This window comes from Nelusetta ayraudi, unplaced genomic scaffold (genome assembly GCF_046127955.1).
Source record: "Nelusetta ayraudi isolate G7.1 ecotype Tasmania unplaced genomic scaffold, CSIRO-AGI_Nayr_v1 ptg000011l, whole genome shotgun sequence".
NCBI classification, from domain to species: Eukaryota; Metazoa; Chordata; class Actinopteri; order Tetraodontiformes; family Monacanthidae; genus Nelusetta; species Nelusetta ayraudi.
The window spans coordinates 19,293,646-19,316,082 of record NW_027466061.1 but is presented as its reverse complement, the minus strand read 5'-3'; the positions used below and the strand labels follow the sequence as shown (position 1 = coordinate 19,316,082).

At 44.0% G+C, this 22,437-nt stretch overlaps 2 protein-coding genes across 2 annotated transcripts; one reads left to right on the top strand and one right to left on the bottom strand.

Annotated features, from left to right (window-relative positions):
- The first annotated feature begins 1,928 nt into the window (after positions 1–1,928).
- On the top strand, positions 1,929–5,689 carry neurod6b (neuronal differentiation 6b). Its single transcript, XM_076021713.1, has 2 exons — positions 1,929–2,622; positions 2,989–5,689. Exon 2 carries the CDS (start codon positions 2,994–2,996, stop codon positions 4,047–4,049), a length of 1,056 nt encoding a protein of 351 aa, XP_075877828.1. The 5' UTR covers positions 1,929–2,622; positions 2,989–2,993; the 3' UTR covers positions 4,050–5,689.
- Positions 5,690–18,629: 12,940 nt separating this feature from the next.
- On the bottom strand, positions 18,630–22,318 carry LOC142885341 (chemokine XC receptor 1-like). Its single transcript, XM_076021711.1, has 2 exons — positions 22,174–22,318; positions 18,630–22,051 (listed from the first exon to the last, which is right to left on the bottom strand). The coding sequence occupies exon 2, from the start codon at positions 22,041–22,043 to the stop codon at positions 21,003–21,005; it is 1,041 nt and encodes a 346-aa protein (XP_075877826.1). The 5' UTR covers positions 22,044–22,051; positions 22,174–22,318; the 3' UTR covers positions 18,630–21,002.
- Between the last annotated feature and the right edge of the window lie 119 nt (positions 22,319–22,437).

The following is a 22,437-nucleotide window of genomic DNA, read 5'->3' as shown; positions in this document are numbered from 1 at the left end:
TAAATGACCCGTTATTTAAAAAAAAAAAAAAACATCAAGAGGAGCAGCGATTGCAGCAGTGAACCTCTCGGATGGAACAGCATTCACTACCACTTCACCTCGCACTCATCACCTCTCTTTAACTGCTGACATCAATTGAGAAACGCTTGCAGCTCAGCGTGTGATCAGCCGCCTTCATTTGCAGCTCGGCGCCACGCACCATGCCTATAAAAACTGATAATGTGATAATTAAAGGACCTGACAGGCAAGAACTGTCAGCGAGGGGCCTTGATTCGCCAGACTCTGCTGTTTTTTTTTTTCTTTTTTCTGAATGGCTCAGATCACAATGCCTCCATCCTCAACGTACGGCGCTTTAAATATCAATGAAAATAATTAACCAGCTATGAATCTGTGAGGAGGTGAGAAAGAAAAAAAAAACAACAACTAAGGTCTCAGCTGTGGACAGTTGGAAAGACGAGCGTCTGAAAGTCATCACAAGATCAGAGTCGGAGCTGAAACAAGGGGCTTCCAGCAGACAAAAGATCACCGCTGTGTCTCTGTCTCTCCCTGTGTCTTTCTCTCTCAACCACACCATGATTTATTACCTGAAAAGACAAGAGAACTAATTAGTGGAGTAATTAATTAATATAAATTTGCATATTTGCATTTGCAATTAGTGCAGTCAACTGATTAGTCTGAGATTGGGAGTTTGACTCATCAGATGCTGGCACGCGTGTGCACGTGTGTGTGTGTGTGTGTGTGTGTGTGTGTGTGTGTGTGTGTGTGTGTGTGTGCGCGCGCGTGCACATGCACGTGTTTGTGTGTCTGCTGGACCACAGCAATCATTAGAGGCATTATTTATTTCTTGCAGGGATGAATTAGTGACAAAGTCGCTGTTTCGAGTGTTTTGTATTTACTCTTATTTCACTCTTATCAGTGTATGTCGCTGTTTTCGGCCACACACAAACACACACACACTCACACACACTCTTGGCTGCGAGTGTGTCGGCTGCTCGGTTTGATGCCCCTCGGGTCAAGTATATGCACAATCACCGTGGTGTCTACACGCCGTCGCGGTGAGCGCTGAACCTCTGCTCCTTGTGTCATATGACGGTCTGAACACATGTCATCTCACACACACACAGACGCGCGCACACACACCGCTGATCGATGCTTTGTATCATGCCCAATACAGGGGAGATTGATAAATGTGTTTAATTGATTCTCCTTGCAACAAGGTCATTCACAAGCAAGCTTTTGTGTGCGTTATTCAGTGTGTGTGTGCGCGTGCGTGCCTGTGCGTGCGTGTGCGTGCGTGTGTGTGTGTTCCACATAACTAAGGAGTGCATATACCCATATCGAGTGCCAGCTGTGCCCCAGTGTGGAGTTGGCAGCGTGCCACTGGGCCTTTTCCGCAGGGTGTACTTAATGTCTGCAGTCCTGAGGTACCAACAGCACACCCCCACCCACCGCCACCCCACCCACCCGCATCTCACATGTCCCGTTGGTTGGTTGGAGCTGATGGAATCTCTTAACCTAGTTTGTTCAGACCCTCAATGATGATCTGATTGTACAAAATGCAAATTAATGACTATTTTTTTTAACTGTAGTTTTCACCTAAATCTAAAAGTAATTTACTTTGATTTAAATTTGACGCTACCTATTATTATTGCTTCCACCTTGAGACGGTAATCACAGCCTTTTTGGGGAGTTAACATCCGAGATGTGACCAGCACAGTTTTTTCTTATTAATTGAATAATTATATTCTTTTTGCCTTATTCTGCAATGAATTTTTTTAGAACATCAGGTCTACTAATGAAAAAAACAACAACATCAAGTATCTGATGCATTTTAAAGTTCTGATATTTTCCATAAATTTGCTTATTCTTCTGCCTGTCAGTGAACTCCCACAAGAAAGTTGCATCCATCACTTCTTGTCCTTACTCTGCTTTTCAGAAACTGTATGGTACAATTTGGAACTAGCCGTTTGTGACGTCACAAAGGGAACTCATAACTCTACTAGGATACTGACAACATCCCAGTCAAACTGCAGCCAGCACCATCCAAACATGAAGAAGGTTCAAGAGTCTCAGGAACTGACCTGAGTCCTTCATCTCGAACCAACTGGTCCTTTAACTTCTCCTTTTTTTCTCTCTCTCTTTGTTTCAGGGGTCCCTCACCAAGCGCACCGACGCCCTCATCCATCCGCGCTGCGAAAAGACGCACATTCGTCTCTGTTAGGAAATGCAGATATTAGTTGTTATCCCGCTCCGCTGTGTGTTTGTGACGGTAAACGCGGGCCTCCCGGTGCCCATTACAGGAGCTGCCAGATGATCGGTGCGGAATGGAGGCTCCCGCGGGACGCTGAGCACGTGGTCTCGGCTGCCACAAGACGTCAGCGGCAGATGGCATGGGTACCCGCTGCTGGCATGAGTGTCATTCCTCAAAGAGAGAGGGAGAGGAGCAGGAGAGAGTGTGGGGGAGAGAGAGGAGAGGGGATAGAAAGGAGGCAGTGGAGAAGAGAGTGTGAAGCTTAGCGCATCTCTTTCCTCGCGTTTTTCCCTCCCTTCTGGCTTCGGGGAGGCGAAGCTGCGCGTTTACAGCAGGTGTTTGGGAACATGCGCGGCGCACGCTGACAATAGGTGAGTTCCTTTAAAAACATTGTAATAATATAGTTAATTTTAAAAAGTTTGGGTTGCGTAAAATTTATTTTTGAGGTCCACCTTTGCTAATAATAATAATAATAATAATAATAATAATAATAATAATAATAATAATAATAATAATAATAATAATAATAATAATAATGAAGAGAGAAAGAAAGAAAAGAAAAGAATGATCATGAATCAATGTTTATTCACATGCGTTAACTTGAAGTGTTGGATTAATTGAATTGTTGTCTGCATGGTACAAAGTCGCACACGTGGTGAACACTTTTTTAATGCCCATCAACGTTGCATCCTGCCTAATCAATGTTTTCCCCTTACCTGCTTCCCTCGATCTGACAGAAGACATGTTGACGCTGCCATTCGAGGAATCCCATATGATGTGCGAGCCGCGGTTCGGCGCCAATTATCCCCGCGACAGTTTACCTGAGAGCCTGGAGCAGGAGCGGCGGCACCACCAGCACCAGCAGCAGCAGCAGCGCCACCCGGCCAGGTCCCACTCGGCCATGAGAGAGGCTGAGGACGACATCTCCGACCGGGACGACGAAGACAGGGAGGACGACCTCGACCATGACGACGACGACGACGACGACGATGACGACGGTCTGCCCAAGAAGCGAGGCCCCCGGAAGAAGAAGCGCGGCAAGGAGCAGATGGATCGGTCCAGGCTCCGGCGCCAGGAAGCCAACACCCGGGAGCGCAACCGGATGCACGGCTTGAACGCAGCGCTGGAGAGCCTGCGCAAAGTTGTGCCGTGCTACTCCAAAACTCAAAAGCTCTCCAAGATCGAGACGCTCAGACTGGCTAAGAATTACATCTGGGCCCTGTCGGAGACCCTGAGCTCGGGGAAGAGACCGGACCTGCTTTCCTTCGTGCAGACTTTGTGCAAGGGATTATCTCAGCCCACCACCAATTTGGTGGCCGGTTGCTTGCAGCTGAACGCCAGAAATTTCCTCACGGATCACAACGGGGAGGTCATGTTCTCCGGCCGCTCGCCCTACGACGCCATGTACTCGTACCCCGGGCCGGACATCAACACCCCGCCGGGGCACAGCGGAGGCTTGGACAGCGGCGCCAAGTCGTTCAGACACTACAGCTACAGCAGCGTGTACGAGCCCTACTACGAGAACCCGTCCCCGGAGAGCGGCAGCCCGCATTTCGACAGCCAGATGAGCCCCCCGATGAACTTCAACGGGATTTTCTCCCTGAAACCCGACGAGCAGCCAGATTACGGCAAGAGCGGCCACTACGGCGTGCGCTACTGCGGCGCGCCAGGGCGCGCGGCTCTGGCGCACAACTCCATGTACCGAGTTTCCCCCGAGGCCCGTTTCCCTTACGACCTGCACGTTCGCGGCCAGTCCCTCCAGGCGCAGGGAGAAGTCAGTGGCTCCTTCCACAATTAATCAACCCGGTTGGACAAAGTTCAAGTTTTTGTTTGTTTGTTTGTTTGTTTGGCTGGGGGTGGGGGGAGTTGGGGGCGATGCAATTTCAGTCTTGAGATGCCGGGAGCGGAGCGGGGCGGAACGGACTCCTGACGCGCCGATGCACAACAACTAAATGCCTTTTTTAAACGAGTAACTTTGTGTTCACTGTTGACTTTCGTTTGTTTCCGACACCTGTTCGAAGTGCGAAAATCGAATGAGATGTATTTATTTACGTATGTGTTTAATTCGACGCCTGTTTCTTCTCATCTGGCCGCGAAAAGCATCAAACGCACAATAAAGCGTCTGTTTGGGAAATGTTCGTTTTAGCACCAGGCCAGACCTTTCTATTTATTCAAACGAGAAAATTAAAAGCATAGCTTTCCCAACACAATAAGACATATTAATTTAAGGTGCAGCTTTTGAGTGGATTGTTTACAGCTCTCCAACAGAGGCCGGACGTGAAGCGAGCTCTCTATATAAAGCTGATGTGGTGGACAGCTAATGGGTTTTTGAAAGGTTATTTAATTAGGGACGCAGTTGTCAGCAAAACGATCCAATTGGAAAAAAAAAAGGAGTGAGCAGGGAAAGAAATCGAGAGTCATGGCAGTTTAATATAACATTGGACGTTACAGATTCAGTCTGTGAGCAATAAAAAGGGTCGATTTAGCTATGCAAGAAAGTCAAATGCAATCTTTGCTTATTAAAAATGTATATGTATAGCATATTTCCTCTTGCGGGGTGTTTCTCATAATCTATCATCTAATTAAAACTGATTAAAATTACACTAAATCAATTATTTTCGAAAGCCTTTGGAGACGTGCGTGTGTTTGGGACCTGGGGGACCCGTCATCTGAATTGGACCCCCATTGGAGCAGAAGGCTGTGGGGACAAACACGGGGACGAACTACGCGTAAATAGTGTACAACGAGGTGAATGTAAATGATTATTGTATTTATTTATTTAAGCTTATTTATTATGAGTGCGTCGATTTGAATGTGGAAAATATATGATAGTAGATATTGTAAAAAAAAAAAAAAAAAAAAAAAAAAAAAAAAAAAAAAAATCAAAGAGAAAAACAACAGTGTTACGTTTAATGTGAACTGCCTCACATGTGAAAATTTGTTTACGTTGCAATATATGTTGTGTACATTTGACTGCAGCCGAGGATCTAGGCCCGGAAGTAGAATCAGTTTGCGCCAAGTGAACAGAACCAATCCGAATCCGAGACTACATGCCTTAAAAAGAGAAAAGCTGACCATCAATATGCAACAAAAAGACAGTTTTAGGTGGTTGGATGTGAACTTTTTACACTCCCACTGTCCCTGCTGAAGAGCAGCTGTGATGCATTTCATGTGTTTCTGCACAGTGTTGGTGACTGTGCTTATAAAGTCCGTTGCTTTTGTAAATTTACCTGAATGACGTATGATTATTGATTATGCTCAAAGTTTTTTTCATCCCTCTTCTCTCTCTCGTTCTCGCTCTGTCACACACACACACACACACACACACACACACACACACACACACACACACACTCGTAACAAACCGTTATGGATCGAAATTTTCGTGAAGTAATGTGTATTTGTGATGTGTTTGTCGCAATAAAAGGACGAGGCTGTAACAGGGTTTTAATGATAGGGCGCAGCTACTCGGCTTTCGGTGAAAAATACAATTTGAACGAGAGCAGCAGGTTGAGAGAATTTTTTTTAATTAGAAAAATCTTATAAAAAAAAAAAAAAACACTCATTTTAAAAATGCCCCGGGCGTAATCTTAGTTGTGTTTAATAAAGTTATTGCAGTCAAAATTCTGCAGTTGTGACGGCACAGCATGAGGCCCCTCCATCAATGTTGACACGCCATGAGTTAAGATTTATTTTTTGATTTAATTTGGATTCAGATTACTGCCTCTCTCTCTCTCTCTCTTTTTTCCCCCGACTCCAGTCCACACGTTTGAGGATTTTATCAAAAGAACACATAAACATTCCAGGCAATTTTACTGTGTTTTTCAATCTTTATCGGACTCAAATGTGGGTTGATCTCAACCGGGTTCCGCTCAAGATGCTTGATTTGTGACAAAATGTAATAAATAAATAAAAAGCCAAGGGGGTGTTGGATTTGAGCCAGAGCGCACACCAGTCCCAGATCCCAGTCCTCCCAGTCTGGCTGGTGCTGCGCATCCCGGGAGATCCAGCACCTTCTGTCAAAGGCGGTCACGCTCCAAACCAACCAAACACACAGTCCGACACTTCTTAAGTATTTTTTTTCTCTCACTTTAATCCACTTGACCTTCAACGATTATCACTGACATTTGGTCTTTGCTTGTGAGGTTTCCACCACCTGCCGCAGCAGGGTTTTATTTCGTTGACGAACAATATGCCGAAATGTATTCGTCACCGATCCTTCTTCCCTGACGGAGGGTTGGAGGAGCAAAACAAACTAATTCATAAAGTACGTGTGATGATATATATATATATATATATATATATATATATATATATATATATATATATATATATATATATATATATATATATATATGTATATATATATATATATATATATATATGTATATATATATATAAATATATATATATATTAAAAAAAAAAAAACTGTCAGGAAATAAGTTGTCCTTTCGTTGACGAGAAGTTACGAGACGAACTTGAAGTTATAAATAACATGTAACAACAATGCTTTTCTCTGTATCGGTCTGTGATTGTCGTGGCATGCTTGTGTGCCACGTCAATAACACCCCCCCACACCCCCCCCCCCACACACACACACACACACACCCCGCTTGTGTGCCCAGTCAATAAACCCCCCCCCCCCCCCCTCTCTCTCTCTTAATCAACACTCGCATGAAGTTGGCTATAGTATGTTATCGGTCCGGAACATCTTGAATGAGGAGGTCTGAGGAGGTCGGTTTCAAACACTCTTCAACCGAGCTAAAGAACAACGCGTTGTGGTCGAAGGGGATGGAGAGACACGTCGACGTGGCTACAAAAAATACAATCAATCTGAAGACACACACACACACACACACACACACACACACACACACACACACACACACACACACACACACACACTTACACACACACACAGAGTAAATAGTAGCTACAGAGGAAAACGTTTTGATTTACTACTTGGAAGACATTTGAAAGATATTTACATATTACAACTTTTGTTTGTGTTTAATTATTATTTTATTTTTTTGTTGTTGCTATAATCTAACAGCAGCAGCGTGAGGCAGTGCTGTTTTCATGTTACCACATCAAACCTAAACGTCAATGTCAGCAATAAGTCGAACTGAATTAAACCAAGAATATTATGGCTACAATTTGACTAAAATGTCATCACTTTTGTCCAACTGAAAATGGACTAAAATTATCTTAGAATCTCGTCGAGTAAATATAGACTAAAACTATGAGAGACAAAAATGTCCGACTTGGGACTAATAAAAACAATGCTTGCCAAAGTAAAAAAAAGTGCACGGCAGGGGCAACATTCAGAGTAAAGGGTAAAGAGTGAAATAATGGAATTATCATTTATTTGTATTTATTCTTGAAATATTAATGATTATAATGATATAATTGATTTTTTTCACAGTTCGGTCAGAAAAATGTCCTCAGTTTAATTCTTGGGATTCAGTGAAGGAAAACGTCAAGTTAAACCGCACTGTGGCACATTTGTGAATAGGGATGAAACCTGTGAAAAACGCAACAATAAAGCTCAAAATATCATCACACCTCCCCGCCCCCCTAAAATTGCATTTCATTCTCCCCTGTCAATCATTCTCGTCACCTGTGAGATAATGAACTCTATTACTAAACAATCTCATTTTCTTCCTACATAAACGCTGCACTGATGAGGAGGGTTGGCAAATTCTTCTTCCTCTCAGTAAAGTCACCTCAGGAAACTGCTGTGATTTCTTTTTGTTTTTTGTTTTTTGTTGCTATTTTGTAGATTAAAATCAAGCTTTGCTGATGTTCAATGCACCGTTCAAAGTGAAACTAAAACAAAAATTAAACTTTTGGGTCAGTTTTAACGTACAACGTGCAATAATCGGGATTTTTTTTTTTTTTTTGGTGAAATTCTTACTTATGCTTCTCTCTCATGCGTGTACATTCATTCAGAGTGACTTTCAGTATTATGGTCTTTGTAAAGTCTGTGCCAATGTGTAAAGTCGTGCATTTGATGCATTTACTCAAGCAGGTATTTCGCACGTTCAGCCTTTTCTGCTAGGAAAATATTATGCAGCCTTGTTGTCCCATCGCCATTCCCTCACACACCCGCTCCTTCACGGTGTCATCATAAAAAAGTGCAGAGGCTCGTTAACCAGAGGTCCCACTGGGGCCCTAAAAACGACCTGCGCCACCAGGCCTTCATTCATTCTTCTTCTTCTTCTTCTTCTTCTTCTTCTTCTTCTTCTTCTTCTTCTTCTTCTTCTTCTTCTTCTTCTTCTTTACACAACACTGTCAGCCTCAATGCGTGCGTAATACAAATATGGGGATGAGCGCGTGTCACAGGCTACACAATAAAAATAAATAAATAAATACATAAATAAATAAATAAAATAAGCGTCTTGACAGGGCTGAGGTGGAGGAGGAGGAGGAGGAGGGGCCAGGGAGGAGGTGCTGGGGCACGCGCTTGACGCCCACGGGTCCGCGGGGTGGCGCGCAGCAGTTTAGCACGGGGTCAAACATGTACACGCACCCCTACATTCACGCAGCTCATTAAGCCGCGCGGAGATGGTGGCGGCGGTGGGAGAAGGAGCGGGAGAGAGAAAAGGAGCATATGGCCAGGCTGTGAGTGGGAGGTGAGGGACAGGAGTGGGGCGGCGGTGGAGGAGGAGGAGGAGGTGGAGGTGGAAGAGGAGGAGGAGGAGGAGGAGGATGTATATCGTATAGAAGGGAATCTGCAATTAGACGCCATGTCATAATTAGCAGGAAAACAAACACTCTCAAGCCTCTATAAGTTGCACTATAACACTCAGCCCGGTAGTTTAGAAAAGTTCGCGCTCGCATCCGCCGCTGTGGAGAAATAAGGCGCATATTCATCTTTATGTGTGTATTATTTTGTGATATATTATGCTAATTTATTGTAATGGGGGGCCCTATTTTTTTCCCTGCCGATGTCTGAAAATCCGAGCGCCAGTCAAGAAAAATGAAAATAATGTTCCCCCGCCATGTCGGCAAGCATCCTCAAATTTCGTGCCATTCCCAAGCCCCAGATGGTGTGGGATGGGAAACGTTCCCCCATTAAATTCCTAATAATCATTTCTCCTGCGGAATCGAGGGTGGCGGCAGTGGGGCAGCAGAAGGGTAGCTTGTGTGTGTGTGTGTGTGTGTGTGTGTGTGTGTGTGTGTGTGTGTGTGTGTGTGTGTGTGTGTGTGCAAGTGAGAACTGGTTTGGTGGTGGGTGAGGGGAGTAGAGGGATTTGGTGTTTTAATTAGACAGATTTAAGGAGCTGAACCCCCAGCCGCCCCCTTGTGTGTGTGTGTGTGTGTGTGTGTGAGAGAGAGAGAGAGAGGGAGAGTGAGAGAGAGACAGAGGGAATGAGGAGAGTCACTCAGATGTTTTTTGTATACGTGTGTGAACCAAAATGGCATCTTTGTGTGTGTGCGTGCATGTGTGTGTGCGTGCATGCGTGCTGTGGGTCAGGGCAGGGCTGATGCTGCAGCAGAGGAGGCCTGACACTGGGCTACTCCGGGCCAGGATCTCATTAACGTGTCAGATTGGTGGATCAGTCTCGCTGGCAGGCGGCCCGGCCTCTCGCAGGAAGTGCTTCCTCTCTATCTGTGAACCTGGCACCGAGAGGTTAGGCGGGGAATACGTCGGCCTCGAGGAGAGAGCAATAGGCATTAGTTATAATATTTGGTCGGATTGGAAGGATATTGAGCGCGGCACTGTGGTTTTAGAGTCCCTCCTCTTCAGGAGAGGGATGTGGGTGGAGGGTTGGGCGGGGGCTGGAAGTTAACGAGCTGCGAGCGGTGGCGCTGACTCTTGCAGTCAAACTATTTCAGAGGTGGAATTATGCTAAGTAGAGCATCTGTCACGACATCACCTCTGCTTTTTGTGCCCTTTGTCTGCGGGTATTCCTGCCTGGATGTTCACATATGTGTGTGTGCGTGTGTGAGAGAGAGCGGGCGCCTTGAGTGCCTATGGGGCAGCAGGTGGGGAGGATGCAGGGGTGTGATCCTCTGACACCCCAGCAACACCCTATTTCAAGGCAGACTGAGAGAAACGGGCCATCCTGGGGGACAGGGTCTCAATTCCCTCAACTGTGAACACGAGAGCATCTGGAAGCTCCGATAACAGCAGCGTGAGTTAAGATAGATAGATAGATAGATAGATAGATAGATAGATAGATAGATAGATAGATAGATAGATACTGAATATCCGACATAACAATAAACCATCACATTTTATCGATTTATGATATCTCAGCAAACACTCAAAATCCAGTAGCTTCATTTTTTTTTTATTTGTTTGTTTCAGAAATTGATGTTGGATCACTTTCATTTTTTTCACATAACCTGTACATTCATTTGAAAGGTTAATGCAGGATTTTGTGGTTTTAAAAACACAAGCCAAAGTCAGAAAAAATCTGAAAAGAAGAAGGTCGGTAAAATTTCCGTAGTCAGTCAGTCTTTTGGTGAGATTATCAGTAAAAAGCAACGTCAGTCAGATCAGAGTCAGTTGTTTGAACAGAATGACAGCAAGGACTGCGGGTCAACAAGTTTTGCTGGAAGTTGTTATTTCCTCCTGTTTCACAGTTGTTCATCATGATGAACGATTGTATCGGCACAAGCTGCACAAACAGGACAATGAGCCCACATGTGTCACCGCTTCAGATGCAGCTCGGCCCTGCTGTCAAACGCCTCGGCGTCAGCTGACACTGCCACGACCCAAGTTTGCTCCTGCTACCATGTTGTCCACGGTGCCATGGACAGATATCTGCCTTTAGAGCAGCTCCTTTCATCAGTGTAAAAAAAAAAAAAAAAACTGTTTAAAAAAACTGTATTTAGCACAAAGAGGCCAAAGTAAGGCGCTCAATACTTGCAAGATAGCAGTAGAGTTTGCATGTTAAACTTGACTTGAGTTCAGAATAAGTAAGTTGAGTTAGTTTGTTGCGGAGTAAAGGGAACAGAGGGAGGGAAAGATCTTGATGCTTGATATAATACATACCTCTTTGTATGTATTAGTGTATTATCTAAGTCTTACATAATTTACAACAGACTTAAGCAATGACAAACATAGAAATGACTTTGATTTTTAAAATAGGATCAGGTTGTCCCACAGATCATGATTATGATTGTGTTGTATGTCATGCACATACACGTATTACACAATCATACACTCACACAAACATACTTGTTTGCTACACATGCTCAAGCACACACACACACACACACACACACACACACACACACACACGCATATGCACACACACATTCTTTGGTATATAGATAGATCCATGCAGATAGATCTCTCCGCTGTTCCACTGACACTAATGTTTTAGAACCATTGCCAACGTTCTCATTTCGAAATGAGGGATCGCCAACATTAAACATGTAAGAACAAGTAGGAACTTTCTCGGCTCATCTAGACTAATTATACAGTACTTTGTGAGGAGTCATTAGGTACATAATTAACTACCTATTAGTATGAAGAAAGAAGCCATTCATAATATCTATAATAAAAGGATTTGCGGCTCTTTCTTAACCGGTAACGTATTGTCCTGCAAATCTCTCCAGAAAGGAATTTTCAACAAGCTTCAAACATCCCATTCAATTCAGCCTATACTCCAATGGGACACCTTGTACTGTTTGCAGCGAACACGGAACTTGAGGATGAAAATCTCATCTTTGAGTGGCCCCCTTGTACAAGCACAACATTCCGCACGCCGGCATCAGCTGGCAAAGAGCGCCATCGACAAATATGCATCAGCAAAATCCAATTAATTTCTCTCTCTTTTCTTTTTTTGCAATGTGAGAAAATGCTTCTATCCAGTTTACGCTGTGCAGACAAGCATGAGGAAGAGTTTGTGGGGGTTATGACTGTAACAAATGTCCCAACTGGCAGGAGCACCATTTTATCGATGTATGGCCTTTTTATGTGGAAGATCTTTGTGTTTCTTTTTAGTATTCCAGTCAATTCTGTGCCATCACCAATCTGTCCCATACTGCCTTTCAAGCATTTCCTGTGGGACTCATGCTGCGCAGGCCTCTCTCTCTCTCCCACTCTCCCTCTCTCTCTCACACACACGCGCGCACATGCACACACGCACACACTGTGGTGGCTGCGGAGGGAAGTGAGCTGTCTGTGGAGGGTTGGATTCTTGGTGTCGGTCCAAAAATGTGTCACTCGGGACACGCATGGCCTGCTGGAGGCAGGAATTCTGACGCTAATGGGCCCCGCAGCCGTCGGCACCACCTGGGGATATGGGAGACGGGATGGATGGATGGGGGAGGACTGTGGGGGAGGAGGTGGGGGGAGGTGAGGAGGAATGGGGGAGGGGGGGCGGGTGTATGCAGCACAATGTGTTAGCAAGCAACACACAAAACAGAAGGACATGGTGGGTTTGAATCTATCTATCTATCTATCTATCTATCTATCTATCTATCTATCTATCTATCTATCTATCGTGACACTCTGTGATCCAACTTCAAATCCTTAACAAACAAACAAAAAATTAAGCTCCTGATTTTTGACTGTTTGCTGAGTTGTATATGAGGTAAAATGTATTGTTATCTATCTATCTATCTATCTATCTATCTATCTATCTATCTATCTATCCATCTATCTCTTTTGCTGGCTAAGCTGTGGAAGCAGCTTGACTGTTTTAATGTTTTCCAGGCCGGCGGCAATAAAAGGTGGCTCCCTAAATTATATTAGACATAAAGCGAGTGGTTGGCGTCGGGCGCTTTTCTTTGAACTTGTGGAATTAATGCATTTACGGAGGGGAAAGTCAACATTTTCCCCCGCCATGAAAGACGGCTTATAAAAAATGTGAAGGCATAAACAGGCAGGGCAGGTGTTGACGATGCAAATGAAACGGATGACAGATGGTGAGCCTCGCGATTGCTCACTGTGCAGATAATGGATGGAGGTAATCAAATTCCTCTGAGGCTTTGGGACTTTCTTCAGAACTTTCTCATCAATTGCGGCATCAAACAGTGCCGTCGTCAAATGCATCCCCCGAACCCAAGCCTCAAAAGGGATGGTGGGGGAAAAAAAGAAATGGAAGTTACAAGTTATTTTCTGATAGACTTAGCCGAGTTGTGTTGATGTTAAAAAACAAATAACACTTTCCCTCTTTGAGGAGCAGACCAGACTCTGCTCGCAGGGGATCTGTCATAAAGGAGTGATTCTCGTCTCTTTGCTGCGTATCCAGGTGTCGTTTTATCTCCGTACACTTTAGCAGGAACGGGGCTCAGCTAGAGATCATACGCCTACTTAAAAAAAAACAAAACCAAAAAAAAACTACAGCTATTATTGACAGGCAACAGTCAGTCACACCAGCAGGCCAGCAAAGCGAGTCTGCAGGGGAGGTTCGGCTGTTTCCCCACATATCAAGCAACCTTTCATGTCTCGCAGTGGGGCATTTTCATTGGTTATTCCCTCAAACTGAGACTTGTGACTACAGAGGAGAGCATCATGAAAAAAATTGGGCATCTGATGTGTGTTTTTCATTTCTCAATGGAGGGAAACAGTCCGGCGGCACCCACATGATCCTCACAGGGTCGTGTTTGAAGGTCAGTTTAATGGTCCGTTTGTGTTTGCCGTTCGTCTTGCTCCAGTGGAAGCTTCAAAACAAAGAGGGTCGGACAACACAATAAATTAGTTTTTATATGAGCCAGCCATGTCAATAAAAATGGTCTTTTGATGAACAGGGAATCTTGTCTCCTTAACTCCGCTTTCGTCCAAGTGTTTCGTCGGAAATTCATTTGCAAACTTGGCTTGGCTGTCCTCGGAGCGGAAGACGAGCGCTGTTGTGTTAGACGGGACTTTGAAAATGCCAATTCTGCTTCTGAAAGGCATCTTTTTTTTTCTGTCACAACGCTCAAGAGCAACATATTAGTGCAAGAGAATACTCTTTCACACTTCCAACTAGGATAACAGCTTCGAGTGTCAAACATATGTCGGCAGGGGGAAAAAAAAGCGTAGGAGAAAGTAGCGCAGAGGCGAAGGGAAACGCTAAGCTGAATATCACAAGTTTTTATGTGTCAGGTGATGCTGTTTTTTCCCCTTTGCAGGAAAATATGGAATAAATGTGATAATTGCTCAATCTCAGTGCAGTACAGCATATTGCTTATCTTAAAGGTGCAATTTCTTTCCCTTTTTTTGCATGTCTTTTTTTCTGGTGCAGTTTTCTATCAGGCTGGTGGAGTAAATAAGTTGCTGGCTATGTTTGTAAAAGCCAGACTTAAACAGAAGTAAACCTTCATTCTGTATTGTAATCAGACCTGTTTGTATTCTGCTTGCGTGAATTATGATGAGAAGGCTGCAGGGTGTCCAATTGTTTGTTTTATTTACTACACTGTTTTTGATGGACAACAATCTTAGACAAATTCACCTGAACCATTGTTTCCTAACAATAATGTGTGTGCTGCCTTGCTTCTCATTGAACTCCCCAGAAGTCAGAACAATCCACCTTTTATTTTCTCGACAACATTTGTGCTCTAACAGAGTTCTTAGAATCTACCATTTGTGATGTCACAAAGGGCACCGATTCCTCATTGCATCCTCCCACACAACACACCCAGCCAGATATGTGTTCCATCTTTTGCAACCGCCCTCGTGTGGACGAGACAACAGAGCACTGGTTTGAGCAGGAAGCTAAATAGTTGTCTTTTTCACAGGAGGCTGTACACAGAGGGCTAAGTATGCTGCTTTCTGAAGTTCTATGGAGGTTTTTGGATCATTGTTTTTGGAAGGCTGCCTCTTGTGGAGTAAGAAATTAAAATGCAGATCGTAACCCGGGAATAATGTTGGTCCTTCAGTTAACTCCATTGTCAGAGCATCTTCACCTTATTCCCTGGAAAAGTAGCACAATTACAAAAATAGGAAAAATGTGGGTTGGGGGGGAGAAAAAAAGTAATTGACTCCACTAGCTTGATTGCAGGTTTGTTTTTTCTGACTGACTTCATCAAGGTCACTCACGAGCCAAGTGAGCGTAATCAACTTTTTTCCAATTCATTTGGACAATTCTTTCCCTCAGTTACCTTCACTCGCATGAAATTCCCAATTAACTCGACGCCACGACAGAAACACACGCGCGCACAAAACAGCACCATATGAAATTTCTTAATGAATTCCTTTGTCTCTGACTGGCACAGATGAGGCATGAGAAAGGCACATGCACGGCGAGCGTATTAGTTAGGCGAGCCCGAGCGATGGCACCTCCGTTCACGGCTGACGGAGCCTTGGTATCCTCGGGCATGACTGCCAAGCTGCCAGTCTGTGCCGTCACACCTTACTGCCTTTAAAGATTGCCCTGCAGAGACGGGGAGGCTGCACTGAGGGCCTCACGTTTTGAATAGCGCGCAGTCTGGCAACCCAGGAGGGTTTTACAACTCGCAATCGGCGCCAGGAACTGCCCACCAGAGAGGGGGGCAGGGGGGGAGACGACGGAGGGTGCGGTGGGACGCGGGGCAGTGTGCACGTAGAGTCGGGACCTCCATCAGTGTCACACGGCGCGCGTGTGTCCGTGTGTATGCTCCCTCCGTGGCAGCGTGTGGAGGTAACGTGTATGTAGCGTTACGTCAAATCCATTTATCAAGCGCACGTGAAGGCAAGAGAAGAGTGGGTGCGTGTGCGCACATTACATCCCACAATGCACTGACGCGCACGCACGCACGCACGCACGCACGTCGCCTTTTCTCAGTAATCCACACAAATGGCAGTGGATGGCAGAATGTAAATGAGCTGGTTATTACACAGCAACGTTCATCAAGCTGAGCTGGAAAGACTTCAATGGCCCTGATGAATATGCATGCAAATTTGTTAATTAACTTAATTATTCTGCTGAAAATTCATTTGTCTTCCCAAGGACATTTCTGCAATGATTTTAACATGTTTCCACCATTAGTCATGCACCGTGCTATTGGAAATCACTTCTGTTCACCTTTAGGAAAGTTGTGGCCAAAAAAAGGGGGACGAGAAAACCTACAAATGAGGAGGAGGACGAGGAGGATGGGGTGGTGCAGGAGGTGGAGGAGGAGGAGGAGGAGGAGGAGGAGGAGGGACGGTGCAGGTAGAGGACGACATATCAGGGGCGTGAAGCTTGGTCCAAGGTAGACGGCAGCTGGTGCTGCCTGAGGACAAGGCAGGGAACGCCAAAAAGCCGGGTCTGTAGGATATTAGCTCAGTGGGTGGAGTGTTGAGGAGCCACTGCCAGGTCTGGGGGTCCAGCTCTCACCGGGACTATCCAAAAAAAAAGGAAAGCCGAAAAAAAAGGAAGAAAAAAAAAAAAGAACGTGATCTGCCGTTGTATACTACAAGGCACTTTGGACAAAAGCTTGTCTCTGTCTCGTGATCATATCTTAACAGACGTTATGCTGAAAACATTTATTTTGTATTGTTTCAACTTGAGAATGTTTGGTTTAAATTATGGGCCAATTTGGCATTTTCTGGACTCATTTGTCTACATGATTGTACCTCATGTCAGATTGAGTGTCATAGGTAAATTCTCTGTTTATTGCCAATCCTGTGAGACAGATTCGAAAGCGCTGTGTTTAAGCAACACATCAGTGTTGAAGTCATTTCTCTTCCCCACCCCCTCACCATGTTTCCGATCATTTTGCCTTTGCTCCTAATTGATTTGCTTGTAAGTGAACGCAGCTCAATTATACTTGAGATGTTTGCTATGCATGATTCATTACATGCATGTGTGACAGAGCCGTGTACATCTTGCTGTCAAACTGCAACAACACATTTCTCACATTAAAAACCCTGCTAAAATGTGTATTTCTTTTTACCTGCAGTTTCTTTCATATAGCTAAAAAATACAATGTTGATAGATAGAGTTTTTTTCTCCACAGTCACAATTTATTGACCAATAAGTATTAAAAGGCATGCGTGCTTCTAAAGGATATTTCTAAAGTTGGGGTTGCTTAAACATCCTGTGTCAGTAAACTTTCCCCAATCAATGTGATCTTTATGAATGTAAACCAAAAAATAGTTTGAAGGTTTGATGTATGCAGCCTGCGATGAACTGGTGACTTGTCCAGGGTGTCACCCTGCCTTCACCCTATGACAGCTGGGATAGGCTCCAGCAAACCCCCCGTGACCCTGAATAGGAATAAGTGGGCATAGAAGATGAATGAATGAATGAATGTATGCAGCAGTCTAAGTATAAAAGTTCCTGAGCCTAACTGTATATAAAAAACAACAACAAAAAAAAAACACAAGCCAGATGGAGAAAATTTTGCAAGAAACATCAGGACGCACTGCTTGAAACATCAAGTGGCCAGTCTTACAAGCCCCAGCATTAGGCCTCGTCTGAATACCCAGATGTTTGATTTGTTAATTAAGTCTCTGTGTTAAACAACCACAGTGAAAACAGCAGGTACATAAAGGGGGATGACCCTAAAATATAAAACTGTGACAGTGGTTGTGTGGCAATAGACAGGACATTAGCATCTGATTTTACACTTAACAAACTGAAAAGTTGAGAGACAAGTGGGAATACAGAAAAGAACTCACACAGCACGTATTTTCTTCTTAATGTTGAAACACATCAACTCTATTTTTTTTTTTTAACGTTTCTTTCCTTCTGAAATGAAATGTTAAGTCAGAACGTGATAATAATGTGGCCTTGTGACAGGACACGGCCTTTCACCAATACGTATGTCCCCTCTAGCGGAGGAATGTAGTACTGCAGGCGACGTTACCCGACCGCTTCTCATTTTATTCACAACCATCCTTCACACATGCACCATTTCAGAGCCGCAAAATATCAGCTGATGTTGCGCATGTGTGCGTGCATGCCTGCTTTATACCCTGAATCTAATCTTTTTAGAGCATTTTATCCCCATGACAAATCCAATTGGGATGAGGTGCATTACCGAAATGTCACACAGGCCGGCGTGTGTCATTGGAGGATTAAGTCATCTATATCTGTTTGTTCAAACAGTTGTTTGTAATCATAAGGCATGACACGCTTTTCCCTGACAGTCCAGATTAACAAGTAATAAGACTTTATTAGCAATAGGCACATAGTGCACACACACACACATTCACACAGTGGCAAAAGCATCAATTAAATTCACATATGGTTGGTATCATTATCATTACAGATCACTGGAATTAAACGGGGAGATCTGGAAGTGAGAAGGGAGGCTGAGTTGCCCTGGAGAAAAGAGGAGCAGGGAGTGGATGTCGGGGCCAGGGAGGTGCTGGTAGCAGAGATGATGGGAAAACAGCAACAGCTGTTTAGCTCGTGGCTAAAAACAGGATGAACAACAACATCATTTGCTAAGAAAATGATCGGGGGGAGGGGGGAGTGCAGATTCAGACTAAGAAATAAGAAATGGAAACTGCCTTTGACCGACTTTCTTTTTTCATTTGAGCTTTTTATTGAGGCCTTTTTTAAGTTTTGTAAGTTCTAAAATGAAGCTTCCTTGTGTGTTCTCAAACTGCAACACACATGTTAACTGACTGAGCATCAGTGCAGTGCAGTGAGGCAGGTTCCTTCTTCTTCAAGCTACGTACAACACACACATCATGGTGTAACATCATCAATAAAGCTGCAAAATGAGGCACAGTTTCGAAAGACTGTTTCACAGTCGTCACTGCAGTCAAGGATATGTATTTTCTGTGCAAGTGATGCAAGCACAGTTAACTGTAAAAGATGACTCTCCACTTTCCTGTTTGAACTTCCACTTTTCGTGGAGATCTTGACGAAAAAAGGGGAACCTTTGGAAATGGCCTCTTTTCCAGGTTGCATTGCACCTTCTTAGCATTGTTTATGTTTGCCTCCAAACATGTGCAAGGTCCAACAAAATATCATGGGGTAAACACAGGAAGGTAAAGAAAAATGTTTCTGACCGGAGGCTGTAACAGGGGATTAAATATGCAGTTTTTGTAGATGAGCAGAGGTTGTTTTTGATTTGGGATTTTGTAATACTTTTTTACATACACATACTTTTTCATATCAACTGAGAAAAACCTTTGTCAAGCAAATGTTTGTGCCAACACAGGAAGCCATGGCTTTGTGACACCAACCTATCGCTTTCTCACACATCTGAGAGCTTAAATACTGATTCATCAGCAATGTCAAAATACAGTCAGTGGAAACAGCATCAACAAACAAATATACAGTGCAATGAATGCATTCAATAAATACTGAGCTGTCGTGACTTGATACATCAGGTCCTAATAAAAGGTAATGGCTTATTGTCACAGTCAAGAAAATGAAATGAATACGACAGATACAGTACATGACCACAATAGGAAATTACAAGAATAAAGAAAAACTTGCAATAAAAGATCTGAATCAGTCTGGAAAAAAAAAAAAACAGGATATAAAACCAAGGGACACTGGCTATGTCAATAGATGTGCGAGGATTTCTGCCTTAAAAGGCATATGATTAAAATGCTACAATAATTTTATTTCATACATTTTTGTCGGCATGACATACAGAGATATATTTCAGCGCAAACCTTCTCCCAGTGTCTCTCAGAGCACGCATGTGCGCCAGTGACTGCTCTGCCCTTGACTCGTATCCATTCATCCAGGCGTGCTGGATGGTTTAGTTAATTAAGCTTAATCTACCCCCAGAGACAGATAGGAGTGCTGTTACAGTGGCCCACTGAGCAACACCCCTCTCTGGACCCCCAGTGGAGCCATCATGGCCCCGCTGCTCAACCATGTTCAAGCACACTGACAGGGCTCCGGAGACACGCATTACAACATGATAGAGTAAAAATGATGTGGACCACAGGAGGTGAGCAGGAAACAGAGGCACGTAATGGCAAGTACAATACTAAATCATTTGATTGTTGTTGAAGCAAAAAAAAAAAAAAAAAGTTAAGCCAGCTGCAACCGCCTGCGACTTTAATTAGAAACTCGTTCGATTACATTTTATTGTCCATGCTGCTCGGAGCTTGTTTGTTTATTCTAGTATTATGTCACACAAGGTCACTTTGAAGGGGAACAAACATAACTGAAATTTTAGTAAATAAATAAAGCAATTGTTTCTGGACGTTTTTCTTTTAATAACAATTGAAATGACAGATAAAAAGTTCCCATTTCATGAGTTGGGTTAAAGTAAATGTGCACACACACACATTTTATATTATATTATAATATATTACACTTTGGCGTGTAATTTGTAATATATGCTGTAAAATCTTGATTTTTTTTTATCACATTACCCATAATACATGCACAACATTAAAACATCAATTTTTAAACTTTGAGTTTATTTCCCTTTTGCACTGCAACTTTGAGGAAAAGGCCTTTGGTGGTTTATGCTGGCATCCTGTGATGCTTTAAAACCCTAGGGTCATGAGCGCCATTGTGACAAGTTTTCTAAAAACTTATCAAAAATCTCAAACGTGTTGGGTTGATAAAATGACTTCACACAGGACAATAATTCAGTACCTAAGTAACCATATGGGTTTGCATAACCAAGTAGCAATTTCCTATCGATCATCATGAATTAAAGATGCATGCACTTTGGCAGTTGTCTCATTTTGTTACTTCTAGACTGCTTAACCCAAGTTTCTGTGCGTCCACAAAGGAGCTTAAGAAAAACGACAAAAAAAACTTTTCATTGCAATTTCAACTCGACAACAGACAGCAAAGAGGCACATTTTGACTGTAAACACTGGTGCTTGCAAGCGAAGTGAAAATTCCGTATTTTGCAAGCTTCAAAGTGCAATGACTAAAGAGCATGACAAGAGTCTGACAGCGTGAAGGACTACAGGGCTGCTAGTCCAACATCCAAAGTGAAAGTGGTTTGCGCTGTAGTATAATATGCATTGGGAACTACCGACATGTTTGGTGCAACGCCTTCTCCTATCTTTTTTACACAGACATTTTTAGAGCACAAAATATCCAAAACGGGCTTTCGCAATTTTTGAGAGGACATGTACAGCACAGGGTTCACACAGCAATGACAAAAAGCAAGGAGACGGCAGATAAGCTCGGCCACTCGCAAGCGCTGCTGTGAAGAACAGCCATCTTCCACAAGAGTGGGAACGACCAGAAGAAAAACACTGTAGGGTGCCCAGCAGATGAAGAAGGCAAACACAATGCACAGCACCATTACCACAGTGCGCTCCTGCTTCCTGTTGGAAGCGTGTAGAACTGTCTTCAGGATGGCCACGTAGCAGAAGACGATGATGGCCAACGGGAGGAAGAAGAGCAGCGATGCTTGCAGATAATATCCCAGCGTGATTGTGCCACTTTCAGACGAGTCCTCGCACAGCCAGTCACCGGCATAATTGGTGACCTTTGCATTTATAGCATCGCCCATTGACGCTCCAATGCCAATGAGCCAGGCAGCAACACAGGAAGCGTGCGCGTACCTCATCCTCTTGACACGGTTCTTCGGCCACTGCAGCACAATGGTTTGAAAGCGGTCCACAGTCATGGCGGTCAGCAAGAGGACGCTGCTGTACTGGCCAGTGATGTAAAAGACAGTCACGAGCTTGCACATTATTTCACCAAAGACCCAGTGGTGCAAGAAGAAGACGGACCAGAATGGGAGCGTGAGAGTAAATACAAGGTCGGAGAAGACCACGTTCAGGACAAACACATTTGTGACTGCGTTGCGTGTCTTGTGCAGCAGGAGGGCGCACGCGATGAAAATGTTGCCTGTGAAGCTGAGGATAAAGACCACGATGAGGACTGCGCCGTTGATGGTTGCAAAGTCAAAGCTGTCTTCATCGCAGTAATAAACCACATTGATGTTGCCATCCACACCGTCCCCTGTCCACGTTGCATTCGTTGTTGCCATTAGGGGGGCTAGACACAAAGACAGAATATCCGGTTTCAACTTGACCACACACACGGCTAAAATCTGTGTTAGTCTGATTTCCGAAGCAATACGGGGACACTATCCATGATAGCAATAGAGAGTCACTTACCCTGGTTTGGTCCCTTTCCCGGTTTGTTTTTACTTGCAGTGGGGGGAAAAAGTGTTTAGAGAGAACAGAGGAACTTATGGTAACTTGTATTACTCGCAGCTACCCACTGACACTCCTTTTTGTCTTCCTGCAGTTATTTGTTGTGCCTTCCTCATTTTTACTGTGTGTGTGTGTGTGTGTGTGTGTGTGTGTGTGTGTGTGTGTGTGTGTGTGTGTGTGTGGAGGGGAGGGGGGGGGGGTTGTTAAGGACTTTCAAAGACTTTC

Excerpts from the sequence above, each read along its gene's own strand:
- neurod6b (XM_076021713.1), top strand. The coding sequence starts at position 2,994 with ATGTTGACGCTGCCATTCGAGGAATCCCATATGATGTGCGAGCCGCGG.
- LOC142885341 (XM_076021711.1), bottom strand. The coding sequence starts at position 22,043 with ATGGCAACAACGAATGCAACGTGGACAGGGGACGGTGTGGATGGCAAC.